Source organism: Crotalus tigris, unplaced genomic scaffold (assembly GCF_016545835.1).
Source record: "Crotalus tigris isolate CLP2741 ecotype Arizona unplaced genomic scaffold, ASM1654583v1 scf7180000023598.3388751, whole genome shotgun sequence".
NCBI lineage: Eukaryota > Metazoa > Chordata > Lepidosauria > Squamata > Viperidae > Crotalus > Crotalus tigris.
The window spans coordinates 1311458-1325310 of record NW_024100068.1 but is presented as its reverse complement, the minus strand read 5'-3'; the positions used below and the strand labels follow the sequence as shown (position 1 = coordinate 1325310).

The 13853-nt window shown below is 35.6% G+C and overlaps 1 protein-coding gene across 2 annotated transcripts in view; it reads left to right on the top strand.

The window, feature by feature from the left end:
• The first annotated feature begins 1410 nt into the window (after window positions 1-1410).
• The window catches only part of HIF1A (hypoxia inducible factor 1 subunit alpha), a 45574-nt gene continuing 33131 nt past the window's right edge, over window positions 1411-13853 (top strand). Inside the window, exon 1 of one of the 2 annotated variants that reach the window (XM_039319454.1) lies at window positions 1411-1772. In XM_039319454.1, coding sequence (XP_039175388.1) covers window positions 1729-1772 — 44 coding nt within the window. In that variant the 5' untranslated portion in view covers window positions 1411-1728. The remainder of the gene's footprint in view (window positions 1773-13853) is intronic. The other variant, XM_039319453.1, reaches the window with a different exon arrangement.

Below are 13853 nucleotides of genomic sequence, written 5' to 3'. Positions count from 1 at the left end.
TTTAATATTAAGGGGACATTTGTAAATGGAACCTAACCACATGCTATGCTACATTGTATTTGTCTACAGAGTGATCAATGCCCTTTATGTTTTATATAAACCCATAGATGGGGAAAAGTCTGTAGTTTTACAGGTGGAAAATGATTGTTTAATCTCTAACATACAGCTTTAAAAGGATTAGGTAGCAAGTGGTAATAAATCCCACTTTTGACAGACAAAGATACACAAGGGGACAGATGGACAAGTATGTTAAGATATACTCAGTGTATTACAATGTATTGTTTAGGGACTTTAGCCAATTATGCCTCATTTTTCTGGGAATATATATCCACATTATTTATATCTAAAATTATGCTCTACTAGGTTTGGTGAGATTTGCTCCAAATAAGTGCACATGGATTACAATCAGCATATTTATTAGAAGAAAACTCATTAGTGTACTGAAATATAACCTCTTGCTCACTTTTTTTATGTAGATGGTTGAAAAGCGTGACAAAAACCTGTACCATTAATTGCGGAACATTTCAATAGACCTTGGGGTAGTGTGGCACAATCAATTCCCTTTTGATAGTTGGTTGGGAATATATTTGTGCACTTTATAGTTTACTATTGACTTTTTTCTTTAATCTTTTTTTTTTACATTATTTTAATCATATCCTGTAATCTAGCTAAAGCAGCACTTCCCAAAGCTGGCTAAAATTGAGTAAAAGTGTTTTTTCTTTGGGTAACGACATGATCCATTACCTAATCATAATAGGGGAATCTGAAAGAGGACTTTCTGATAAGTAGTTTTGGATAATGATGGAAAAAGCTTGGAAACACTGAGCTAGACTCACTTCCCAGCTTAGGTAGAATGCAATAATTAAGCTACATTTAGTTTTATTTGTCATATGAACCCAGCCTTTGTGATTAAATTTACAGTATGGTCAATTTATTGGGTTGGGTAAATTGATAACATTGTCTTGGCAAACACAGTCTCTTAGAAATATGTTTCAGGTTTATATCAATTTATGTTTAAGTTACTCAATTTTTTTAAAAAAAATCCTTCAATATTGCTCTTACATTGTTCTCTTAGTATATGCAATCTAGACTGCATTTTAAGGGTGGAATAAAAACAATTCAGGTCATGCAGCAGCATGCCATATTCCACCCAAGATAAGCGTAGGCCCACTCGTGCTGAGCTGGTCAGCGAGTGTGAAATATGCCAGGCGTGCGTGATCATGCTTCGATCGGGAGCAGGAGAACTGAGCGCCGGGGCTTTCAAACGACGTTTTTCTTAACAGTAAACCAAACAAACACGAAAAGCAGCGCCAACGCAGGCCGATTCTTCCTTCGCTCCCGCAGATTGCCGGACACTTGAAGCCGGAAGCCGCGCCACGCCTCCCCACAGAGGGCTCGGCCAAGCCGGGTTGTGAGGGGGGCCGGGCCACCAGGAAGCTTCTCATTGGGGCAGAGCGCGCTCGTGATGAGAAGGTGAGGCCGAGGCCGGCGGGTTTCGGCTCCGCCTGTCAGGCCTTCCTCTTTTCCCCTCTTGCGCCCCCTTCAGAGCTCGCTCAGCTTCACAGTCGGGACGGCCGCCACTCGCGAAGCGCCTCTGACCCGTTTGGAGAGACTTTCCCCGCCTCCCGCAACTCGTTGGCTTCTTTCCTTCGCGTTTGCAGGCCACTGAAGCCCGCCGTCCTGTGAGAATCTGTTTCGGCCAGCCAAAAGCTGGCCTCCGCCGTCGCCATGGAGCCTTGCAGGACGACGGATGGCCCCTGCGAGAAGAAAAGGTAAGGAGATGATCTTTTGCCCTTCACTACCGTTCGCGGCCTGGAAGCCTTTTCCGGATCGGACTGCCTGCCGTTGTTAGGGTCCAGGAGGAGAACAGCCCCCCCCTTCCCGTTTTTTAAACAATGTAAATTTTATGTGTGGAGTTTCAGGAAGGACGGAGCGTCTGTATGCGAGGAAGAAGAACCTTTTCCTTTCCCCCATCTTTATAATCTCTCGGTCTTCGCGGGCAAACCCCCGTCAGCCTAGGAGCGATTATATTCACCCCAGGCTTTTCCGACCGTGTGATGGCAGACAGGCTGACCGAGCGAAATTCTGGATTATGGATATTGTAGTCCGCCGTGTGTCTGGAGGTTGCCAAATTATGTAAACTCCCGCCTTCTACCCAGTTTTAACCTGATCTTCTTGTTCGAAATTTTGTGTCCCATTTTTAAATTGGTAGACGTGATGATTCTAGATGAGAGTGAATTTGGAAGATCTGTCTTTGGGAACCTTTTCCAGGAATTTATTTTATTTTTTATACCTGTTTTTCGTGCCCATCTTTTGTTCCTAGCGATACCCCTCTTCTTTGCTTCTCAACTATCATTTTTCTTCCTATTTTCCGCAAATAGCTTTCCGTCCATTCACATTTGTCTTCATCTTTTTTTTTCTTATGTCCTCTTATGCCCTCCCTCCTCCCCCCTTCCTCCTTTTTCTTCGGGGGATGTTTTCATTCTTTTATTTCTTCTCCTCCCCCAATTGTCCACGTCGCCATTTTGTGCTGGGGGGGGGGGTAATGTGAATGTGAGAACCTGAGAAAGAGAGAGAGAGAAAGCAGTGCTCAAGATTTGATACTTGATGTTCTTAGCTTGCTAAATATGCAACTTTTTTGCAAGATAATTGCTAATGTAGGACATGGAATCTCCCATTTGACGTTTTAATTTTTTTTTTTTTTTGTTCCTATTTAGATTAAGGCATAACAAAAAAGATCTGGCATTTCAAAAGAGTCAGGAAATGTGATGGCTTTAATATAATAATTGTCTGTTTTTTAGAAGTTTCCTCCACAGAGGTTATGTTAATGTGTCTTGACTGTAAATGAATATGAAAAGTATGGCTCTATCTTGGTTGGTTATGATTTGGAAAGAACAGCACTTTGCCTGTGTACATTTTCAAATTCTTTGTAGGCAGACAATAAGAGAAATCAAATAGAAAGTCAGGTAGAATAACTATTAATAATAGAGATGGATTTCTTAAGTGGGAGAGACAGTGGTACTTTTAAATTTGGAGATTTTCAGATTCTTTCAGTGCTGGGATAGATTACTCTGGTTTTTTTAGCAAAATGACACTGAAAAGAGCATTCATTGTATCTATTATCCTGCAAGGTCAGCACAAGTTGTTCTAAGTACCCAAATTGTGCTTCTCCTACCTGAATCTTCCTGAGATAATTTCAACTCCTGCCAAACTATGGTTGTTATACTTCAGTGAAATTATTAGCAGTAATTTTTTTGGTTTGTGGTAAGATTTGCATTCATGTGTTTTTGGAAGTTGCAGGTCCTTAGATGGTCTGTTTTATATTTCACTAACTCCAAACCTTTTATGTAGGGTTAAGTTTATCAATTGTCTCAATCAGAATGCCATTTTTCTACTTCGTTCATTAAACCAATTTAAAATAAAATTGCTTTTTATTTGGTATAATTGAATATGAACAAAAGGCTCACAACAGTGATAGTTATTAGTGATCTGTGAGGATCCTAGTTTTGAACTGAATTATGCTATTAATGTAAAGTATTCCTACTAATGTTTCTGGGTATGCATTATTTATGAATATAGAGGATGCATTGCATTTGGTAAAAGTATGCATCATATATTGTCTTAAAGCAGTGTTGATTGTAATTGTGCATAGAATATAAACTTTTCATTACATCATGGCTGAAATAGCTTATACAGGATATGTAAACAATAAGCTGAGCACTCTCTACTATGTTAAAATAGGGTGTTTTAATATCATGGGCCTTCTTGAGTCAAGGACTAACCAACCGGTTGTAAGTCGAGGACTTTCCCTGCCTGGGAGCGCCGCGCATGCGTGGTGCCGCCCCCTGCACCGGCCGAGGCATAACTGGCAAGTGACAGAGATGGAGCAGGCCGACCACCGGCTGGGCCACCAGCTGGCCCAGCCCAAGGGAGGTAAGGCACCCGCTGGAAAAGGGGAAAAATGGCAGACAGCCTTGCTTGGCAACCCCCTTGAAATGGTCGATCGACCCCAAATGGGTTCGTGACCCATAGGTTGAGAACCGCTGGTATAGATAATACAACTTTCCTTTGGATCAATTTATATGTTAATCTTTCTCTTTTGAGTCTTAATGTGAATACTTAGCAGTTTGTAACCAAATATGTAGGACTAGTAAACAGCTTCCATAAACCTTATCCCCACCCCTAAGTTATAAAGCAATTAAAAATTCTTCAAAGGGTACTGAATTGCTTCATACATTTATAGGCCTTGCGTAGTAAACAGGTGGACCTTATTACATCACCTTAAATGTGATTTTTTTAACCATTCATGATTTAAAATATTCAATATATTTGAATTACAGTTTTCAGAGTTTGAGGAAAGTGACTTGCAAAGATTATTGATTTGTCTTTATCTTTAATCTTTCTTTCAGAACTTGAATAAAATCTGGATTCTTAAATTTTTACATTGTAAATATTTTATGTATTTATCATTTCTTTACTCATCTGATATCCCAGGAAGTCTTCCAAAAGACTTAATAGAATTTTGTAGAGCTGTGTGATTAATAGGTAATATGACAGGCTTTTCTTCTCTCCCCCCCCATTTCACTTACATCAGTTCTAAATTACAAAGAAACAACATGTGATGAAATGATTCATGATTTGGTGTGAATACTTCTGTCAAACTTAGTAAAGGAAGCTGCCTCTCAGAGAAGCTGAAACATGATTCTTTAAAAATAATGAAGTCAAGAAAGGTTTGCTTTCCTCATAGCTGTTTTACCTTCCAAAGGGAAAATTAGAAAGAATCTCAAGCTCCTTTCTGTTTTGCAGAGGTTATATTTTACCATATTGTATCTGTACTTACTGTATATGCCGGCGTATAAGGCGACCCGGCGTATAAGATGACCCCCGTCATCGGCGCCGAGTCGCATGCCTAGAAAGTCGTCTTATACGCTGGAAACTACCAGTATTTCCGGCGTATAAGATGACTCGGCGTATAAGACGACTCCCGACTTCGGCGCCGATTTTAATGCTTGCGAAAGTCGTCTTATACGCTGGAATATACGGTATATAAAACCTGTTTTGGTCCTCCCCACCCCCAGTTTAATTTTAATTCAAACAATGCCCCATTGCTTTCATTAGCCCAGGTCTTTTTGGTTGAAAAATAAAAATTTAAAATCAAAGATGAAGGGAGCTATGTTTGATAATATTAATAAGCAGGGGCAGCGGGTTTGATAGTGATTTACTCCAAAATACTTGTTTGCTTTCTGCCCAAGAGTAGTTTTTGTTTGCACCAATCTTTATGCTATTTAATATTTTTTCATTGGAGTGTAGGAATTAACCATTGAAAAGATGGATAAGTTGGATTCTGATTTGCCAGCTGACTTTATTACCTGGGAATGTAAAAATTTCCATAATGCTCCACACCAAGTGTGTCTTAAGTTTCATGTTTTCCTTAATGGAAATAAACAGACATATACTTCTGGAAACTTTATGCAGCTGTTAAAATTATCTTTCCTTTTTTCAAAAACAATTGTCTGCTTTAGGCTTAGTTCTCTTGAATAGGATAGCAAAATGCAGTTCGGATCCTATTGTTTTATTTGAACTTACAGTAACAGACAAACAGGGATAGTGATAGAATTTTTTGAATTCAAAACAAGCTGTCTGTGGAAGTTGTGCTGCCCAGCTCAGTCTTACATTTGTTTGAAGGTGAAAGTTTAGTGACATTCTAACTAGAGCATGATATTCAGATCAACATTTAAACACAAATTTATGTTTTTATTGGACTTCAAATAATAATGACACTCTGCTAACCATAGCTAACTAATTTGGAACAAGAATTAAAAATGGATACTTTGTTCACCATATTGTGCATAAGCTATAGTGTGATTCATTTGTTTTTAATTTAGTAAGTTATGTGGATCCAGATATTTGTGGTTTATTCAGTAATCCAATATTAAGTAAAACCACTTCTTACTTATATGTTGGAGTTGTAATCTCTTGGAGATTTAGGATAGAGGAGGTACATATATAAATATTTTTTTGTTACGTGTCTCAAGAGTTTTAAATATTTTGTTACATCTATTGTGGATATTTTAATACTGATTGAGCATTAAATGCAATTTATTGGAGTCCTGTACTGTTGCCGATTCATACCATGGTTGTTTTATATTTTTAGTGTTTTTTAAAAAATTGACATTAATGAAACTTAATACATAGTAATAAATATGTATATGAATGCAAACTGTCTATTTATCAATACTTTTTTGCTGAATAATGAGTAATTAAGACTTTCTTTTGAAACACATACATAAAAATAATTAGAAAGTGTTTAACTGATACTATGTTAACCATTTAGAGACTAACTATGAATTGGATTGTGTCCATGGGGAAAACAAGATTAAATATGTTATTTCCTATGAAAACTTGGGTTTTCAAAATTATAGTGTATATGCATAATTCGTTGCCGTTATTTTGAACTTTTGTAAGGGGTGCGAGAATATATCAGAAGCGTTCTAGGGGTGTGGGGTATAGAAAACGTTGGGAGCCGCTGATCTAGATAATACATCAATTGAAATACATTTTTAGGCACTGGGTATTTGTTCTTATATTCAGTTTTATAATACATTAAACATTTTTAGGTTTTGGTTGTGAAAGTAATAATTCTACTAAGATCTCACTCCTAGTTCTTGAGAAGAGCTAGCTAATAATTGTGATAGATTGCTCTCCTGTATTCTGCAGTTATGCATTTTAGAGTGTGAGAATGTATAACTTTGTTGAGGATTTTTATTAACTAATAGGAATATTCACTTTGATAGCTGTCAAATTAGAATACTTTTTGGATATGCTGTTAGGCTAGCAACTGAATTGATCTGTACTAGTTTTGAGACTGGGCCATGATTGCGAACCCAAAAACGTATACTAAGAATACATCAAAAATGTGAACTTGTATGATACATCCTTTCCAGAAATAGGACAGTTCACATAAACTCGAAATGATAGTGGACAATTGTATCCGTAGATGTCATAAAACCTTATAACTATGATAAATCTGGAAGTCTCCCTTTACTGCAAGCCCATTCTTCCAACAAAACCTTATTCAGAATGAGCAATTCCTATACTATTTGAATGGAAGAACTACTTGTGCTATGGCCATCTTTTCAAATTCAGCTTATTTACCTAAAGCAGCAATTACATTATTTAAGTGTTAACTATTAGTTTAGATTGGCCTCTCTTAATTACAATATTATAAAAAAAATACTGCTGGATATCTTCAGCATAACAGAACTTCAGGCAGATATTAAACAGCTGACCAAGAGACAAGAAAGTAATTTGAAGGAAGACAGAATATTTAATTTGTGAGTTGTCCTGACTTGTTTAAATTTAATAAAGTAAATAAATAAAAATAAATCAAGGTTACCAAGGTGGCAAACTACAGGTAATCCATAACTTACTTAGCAACTGTTTGAAATTATGACAGACTCCACAAAAGCTACTTACTACCCAATTTTGAAGTTGTGATAGCAATAGGAATAGCACTTAGACTTATGTACCGCTTCACAGTGCTTTACAGCCCTCTCTAAGTGGTTTACAGAGACAGCATATTGCCCCCAACAATCTGGTTCTTCATTTTACCGACCTCAGAAGGATGCAAGTCTGAGTCAACCTTGAGCTGGTGAGAATCGAACTGCTGGCAGTTGGTAGTCAGCAGAATTAGCCTGCAATACTGCATTCTTGCAGTCACATGATCACATTTGGGCACTTAGCAACCTTACTTGTCTTTGTGGACATTTGCAGCATCCAATGGCCACCATTTTTTTACCTATTTTCAGCGTTAATTCAGTTACTTAAGAACAGCAGTGTTAACTTAATGACCGCTGCAAAAAAAAAATCAAATCAGATCCAGTCACATGATGCCTTGACTTATTATGTTGACAAGATAATTCTGTCCATAGCAAGGCAGAAGCCCACATAGAAATAGATTTAGAAAAAGTTTTCTCTAAGAATCTTTGCAGTTGGATTATTTTCACTCTCTTCATCACATTGTCCAAGAGAAAAAAAAATATTTTCCATCGAATATACTTATGATAAAGTTCTATCTACCAAGTAAGGATATAGTTATTACAATATTTAAGAACCACTTTGGGGTGTTCACATCATTTACTCTTTAACAACATATTATTCAATAATGTGTTTATGTAGCAACATGTTCATAATTCACTGGAGCCATTTATTTATTTATCCATAACTAGCTGAATTAGTCATTGTGGTAGAACATACCATCACAAAAGTCTTGCACACACTGTTAGACTGCAAAAACTAAATCTGATCTCATATAATTGCCACACTGGACATGTCATTTTGGAATTGCATTTAGATAAGTTTATCATATCAGGCCTCTAAGGGTTGTAAAACAGCATTTCCTGGAAGATACCATATACAGCTCAGTAAAGTTTCACTGTGTAGAATGTGGTCAACGGACACTTGGGGATTACTAAATTGATAAATTGTTCCCATCTTGCTGTCTGTTCTGAGGCCAAGACTTTAAAGAAACACTAGATGTAGTTATTGACAAATCTCTAAAACTTCCAATTGGAAATCAATTGGATTTCATGTTTCTCCAAAAGAACGCTACTAATGTTTGGCCTATAATCAACCAGACCAGACTTTTCTCTATGCTAGTGGAAACTGCATTGAACAGAGGGTTCAACTACTAGATGACCTATGTGGTACCTTCACTTCTATACACCTAGCAGTTCTACAAATTTGGATACCAATTTGGATGTGAGGAAATGAACTAGAAATATGTTTTAAATAGCACTTTCTTTTTTACAAGACAGGCTTTTGGGAAAATCACATAATTTTGTTGTATTAGATTTATAGCATAAACACCTTTGGACTACAGAAAAAATAATTGATTGCAAAAGGTATTTGCTACTTTTATGAAAGTAGGAAAGCTTTTTTGTATTAGCCAGTTGGCTGGTTGTCTGAACTATTTGTTTTGAAGTATTCTTCAGCAATACTGTGAAGTAACTGAAGAATGCATTTGCCTACAATAATTGAAACTTGTTATACGACTTTCATTATCATAAGGTTACTTTGTCCCTGTGGTTGACCTCAGTGAGGCTGTTTTGGAACAAATGTTTGGAGGATCCAAACCTAAATGTAGGATTCATACAGCCACAAATCCACAGTAGTCAATTTGATTTTTATTTATATGTGGTATGTCTCAACTCTCATTGGTTTATTCTACAAACCATGATTTATTTGATTCTGGTATAGTGTTATAATTAAAAAAAACTCAATATGATTTATAAATCTACCCAGTCAGAATAACAATAATGGAAGTTTAAACTTTTAAGCATGTGTCTATTTAAACTTTTCAGAAAAATCAAGAAGACACTGCAGATTGACTGCTTCCAATATTCTGGCACATCTGCCTTTCTTCCATTGGACCTTGTTTTTTTTGTGTGTGTGAGGTGAAAGGGTACTGTATAATATTTTATGCATAAATGTGGAACATTTCCAATGAGTGTGGAACAGCCTGTTTAAAATCCAAATGTGAAGAATTTTGAATTCAATTTTTTTTATAAAATTCTGGAAGGCTTCCCGAATGTAATTTGCTTAATGTAAGCATACATTAATACTTAACAAAGTAAAAGTAAACCTTCACAAGCAAGTAATAGTAATTAATTTACTTTGGTTTTAAGCTATATTTTGTTTCTGGCATTATAAATATTTCTCTGAAACTATTTATTAAGGAACACATCAGAGAGTAAGTGTGTAGGTGATTTAGTAAGTTGTTTGCCAGTTCTGTGGGTTTATATTTTACTTGCTGCAAGTTTGTGCAAATATTTGGCTTCCAACAGCTATACTTGCATTCATATATTTGGTGTTAATCTTCTGGATGGGTTTCTAGAAGAATCTCCTAATCATTTTTATTTTTACATTCCTGATATATCTGAAATTTTAAGAATATTTTGTGGGCATTCTTACAAAATGACTGCCATCATACAATAAATCCATGGAGATCTACTGTATGATTTACTATATACTAGTAATCTGAAATGACAACTAAGACAAATTACAGACAGAATAGTACTATATATTAATGTTTTACATCATACATGATTCACATTAGGAATACAATTTTTATTTTTGTTTTCAATTCCAGTTTCTCATTCAACACTTCTGAAATCAATAGATCTCTTGACAGAGAGTTCCAACTATGTAGGAAGTTATCCAGGTTCTGTTGACCTAATTCTTTGTGTAACCTATATTGGCTTTGTAGCACAATCTTGCTCCGAACTGCTACAACTAAAACATAATGCAGAAGGTATTCAGGTCCAAACACAAAAATTACCTAAAGACACAGGATGGTAACCATTTCTCTCTCAACATTATGTGTATTTGTCATAACTGCTGAACCCAACAGTGAATTATGCCCATTATTTTTCTTCTCTTCTTGCCCCTTTCTCCTGATTTTTCAAATATTGATATTGTTTCAAAATTTCCTATTTTCTCTTCTGCCTATTTTGTCTCCTGTTCCCAACCTTCTCATTACATCTCAGGCCCTTAGATAGAAGACTTAATCCAATGACAACTATACTTTCTTGCTTGTCTTTATTACAATAAGATCAGTCCTTTTCTGAGGTTTCATTGGAATCTAAATGTGTGAATCAGTTCCCAGACTCCTACCAAACTACGGAGGGACCTCTCAAATTAGTGTCAATATATACACGAAACGTTATAACATGATTACATTAATATATGATTAAATTAATTGTAGTCAATTTTTTGCTGTTTTGAATAGTATATTTTTATAGTTTTTTTTTAAAAAAAATTGTGACTGTTTTTATGTATTTATTGGTTTTTAAATTAAGTGTGGTATGCTGCCCAGAGTCACTTGCATGTTAGATGGGCAGCTAAATAAATTGAAATAAAAGGTTTGATGTTTGGGGAAAATATTTGCATTGGAATGTTGGAAGCAATGTTCGGCAATAGGCAATAAGACAGTATGCAGTTACAATATATATTTGGCACATCAAAGAATGCTTGAAAATAGGCCATAAAAGTCCATTGCTTTATTCTCTTCTATTGAAATGTCATTATTAGGATCTGTAGAATTTATCTCACATGGGACAATAGACTTTTATATAATTTGCCTGTTTGAAATCTGAGTCTCTAAAAAAAATGTAATCAGAATGCTCAGCTCTAGTTACTGATTTGAGAGGTAATTTGATTAACCAGCCATTTTCTTATTTGCTTTTAATATTTTTGAATGTCACTTAGGGTGACTCTGGCCATTTCTTTGTGAAGGCAGGAGGATTTTTTTTTTTAGAAAACTACAAATTTAGTAGAAAATGGTATAATATAGGTTTCTAGAGGAAGGTTTCTCTACTGAGTTTTGTCACTTTGCTTCATCCTTTTGATTTGGTTTTGATTTTCTGGTTTGTAATTTTTTAAAACAAGTTCTGTGAAACATTAAATGCTTCTTCATTCTCACAGTGCTGTTAGTGTATTCTTGCTTGCAGTACTTCACAGGGTTTTTTTGGGTTGTCATCAGTGGCTTCTTGATAGTGATATGATATGCTTCCTCTCCTCCCCCCAGATTAGGCATTAGCAGATCAAGTCTTTTTTACAATCAGGTCATCAGAGATGGCCATTGCAAAGTCAGGATTGAGCATTGTGGAACTAACTTCTGGCCACTTCCTGTTTGCTTCACAGCAGGAAATCTGCCATGCAGCGCTGGCCACATGGGGGGGGGGGGCTAAAAGAAAGAACAAGGATGCTTTCTTCCTTATTTTGCAAATTAAGTCTCTCCCTTCTCTTATTTCCTACCTTAGAACCAGCCTTGAAATATTTGCTTCTTGCATATTTTTAAAAACATTCATCAATAAAACAAACATCATACAACTTTGAAACTCTCAAATTTGAACTAGATTTTTTTTCTGCAGAAACTTTGGGCATTCCCTTCCAGTTTTTTCAGTCTATAACTGTTCTCAGAAATGAATTACAAAATGCCCAACTTTATCTCTGGTGTGACAGAACAATGAGTACACTATCACATTCAGTTCTGCTTTCTTTTTTTTATAATTATTTGTGCAAATCCACGGGAGTTAAGTTATTTTATGGGGATTGTTAGGCAGTTCTTACATTTTTAATTATTGCAAAGGAGTAGGTAACTTTGTTTAAATTCAAACTAACCCTTCTTCCCCATCTCAACTGTGAAACTACTGTTTCAAGTGCAAAAAAAGTTGTTTTCAAGATTTGGGAAGTGTTCTACAAAACACAACTAAAATGTTCATTTTAGCTTAAAAGAAGAAGTCTCAGATTTGAAACAATTCAAATGCTTTTCAACCCCTGTACAGGCTACATTGTGCCATAAAAAGCCTACATTTTGGTATCCCTAACTTTCATTTTCCCATTTTGTAAATGAATATATTTCTTTCATTTGGACAAACAAATGAAATTTTGTGTTTCTTATTATTCAACCTGAATAAAATCAGGCTAAGCTTATTTGAATTTATTTGGACATAATTCACATGAAGGTGCTATTCAGCTCTACTCATTTGGCTTTCTCCATTTGCTCACTACAACAGATAGACTGTGTAGTTACACAGGTGCATACTGTACTTGTCCTTTCTTTATATACTGAGTCATAATAAGTGTGGGTTTTTTTTTGGGTTAGTCACTGACAATCTGAAACATCATCCCCAAATTATTCTAGAAAGTCTACAAGCTTGTTGGAGCAGATTTATTGTTTGTGTCTCTGGAATGGGGAATGGGAGCTGCAATACCAGGAGGAATCCAGTGATATCTGTCCAGCACATAAGTTTGATATCCACCAAATACCTGAAAGGATTGAATAGAAACCTTTAAATAGTGGACACTAATATCTATTACCATAGATGTAAATACTGTTGTTTTAGTGTTAAAAAGTATTTGATAATCATTAAAACCATATAGGACAGCGATAGTTACCTTCCAGAAATTGTCATACTGCAGTGTTTCCCAAACTTGACAATTTTAAGGCATTAAGAATTCTGGGAGTTGAAGTCCACATGCCTTAAAATTGTCAAGTTTGGGAAACACTGTCATACTGTAACGTCCAACAGTCCCAGATAACACAATCAATTTTAAATAAGTTTGCGGTTTCAGGAACAGCTCTTTACCCATACCCATGTCATCTTTAACCTAGATTGTTTTCTTTTGTTTATGCCAAGTTTGTTATTCAGCCACCTTTATCCTTTTTTATTTTTTGGTTTGTTTTTTGGCATTTTTCATGTCTGGTTTTTCATATTTTAAATAATTTGTAAACTTCACAGAGTTGCTGAAATAAATTTAATAAATAATAATCACAACATTTGGAAACTCAGATTTTCTAGTATTGTTGTGAATTGGGGACTTTAAATGTGAATCACTACACTTTGGAAGGTCATGATCAAAAATGAAAGTGGTAGCAAATTTGTGGGGATGTAAAGCCATATCGCTATAACAATTTAATTCTGTTCTGTTTCTGTTCTGTTTCATCAAGCTGGGACAAGCTTTGAATAGAAAGAAGAGATAAAGAACCTGTTTGATGCTAATGATACATTTAATATTACAAAGAACAACATTATTACTGTTATTTGTGGGTGAATTAGTTGGAAGTCAAACTAATATATAGTTTGAATAAAATACTTCTTGTTATAGTCTATATACAGTTACAGCCTGAATTTGGTGCCTTTTTGCCTTTGTCAGCTGAAAATCAGTAGTACGGTAATTTCTGGGTTCAGAGAGAAATATAAATATTATGTATTCTTTTAAATCCAAACTTTTAGATGGATGTAGATGGTTATTTGGAAGCAATTATACATAAGAGAGAATAGGCAAAT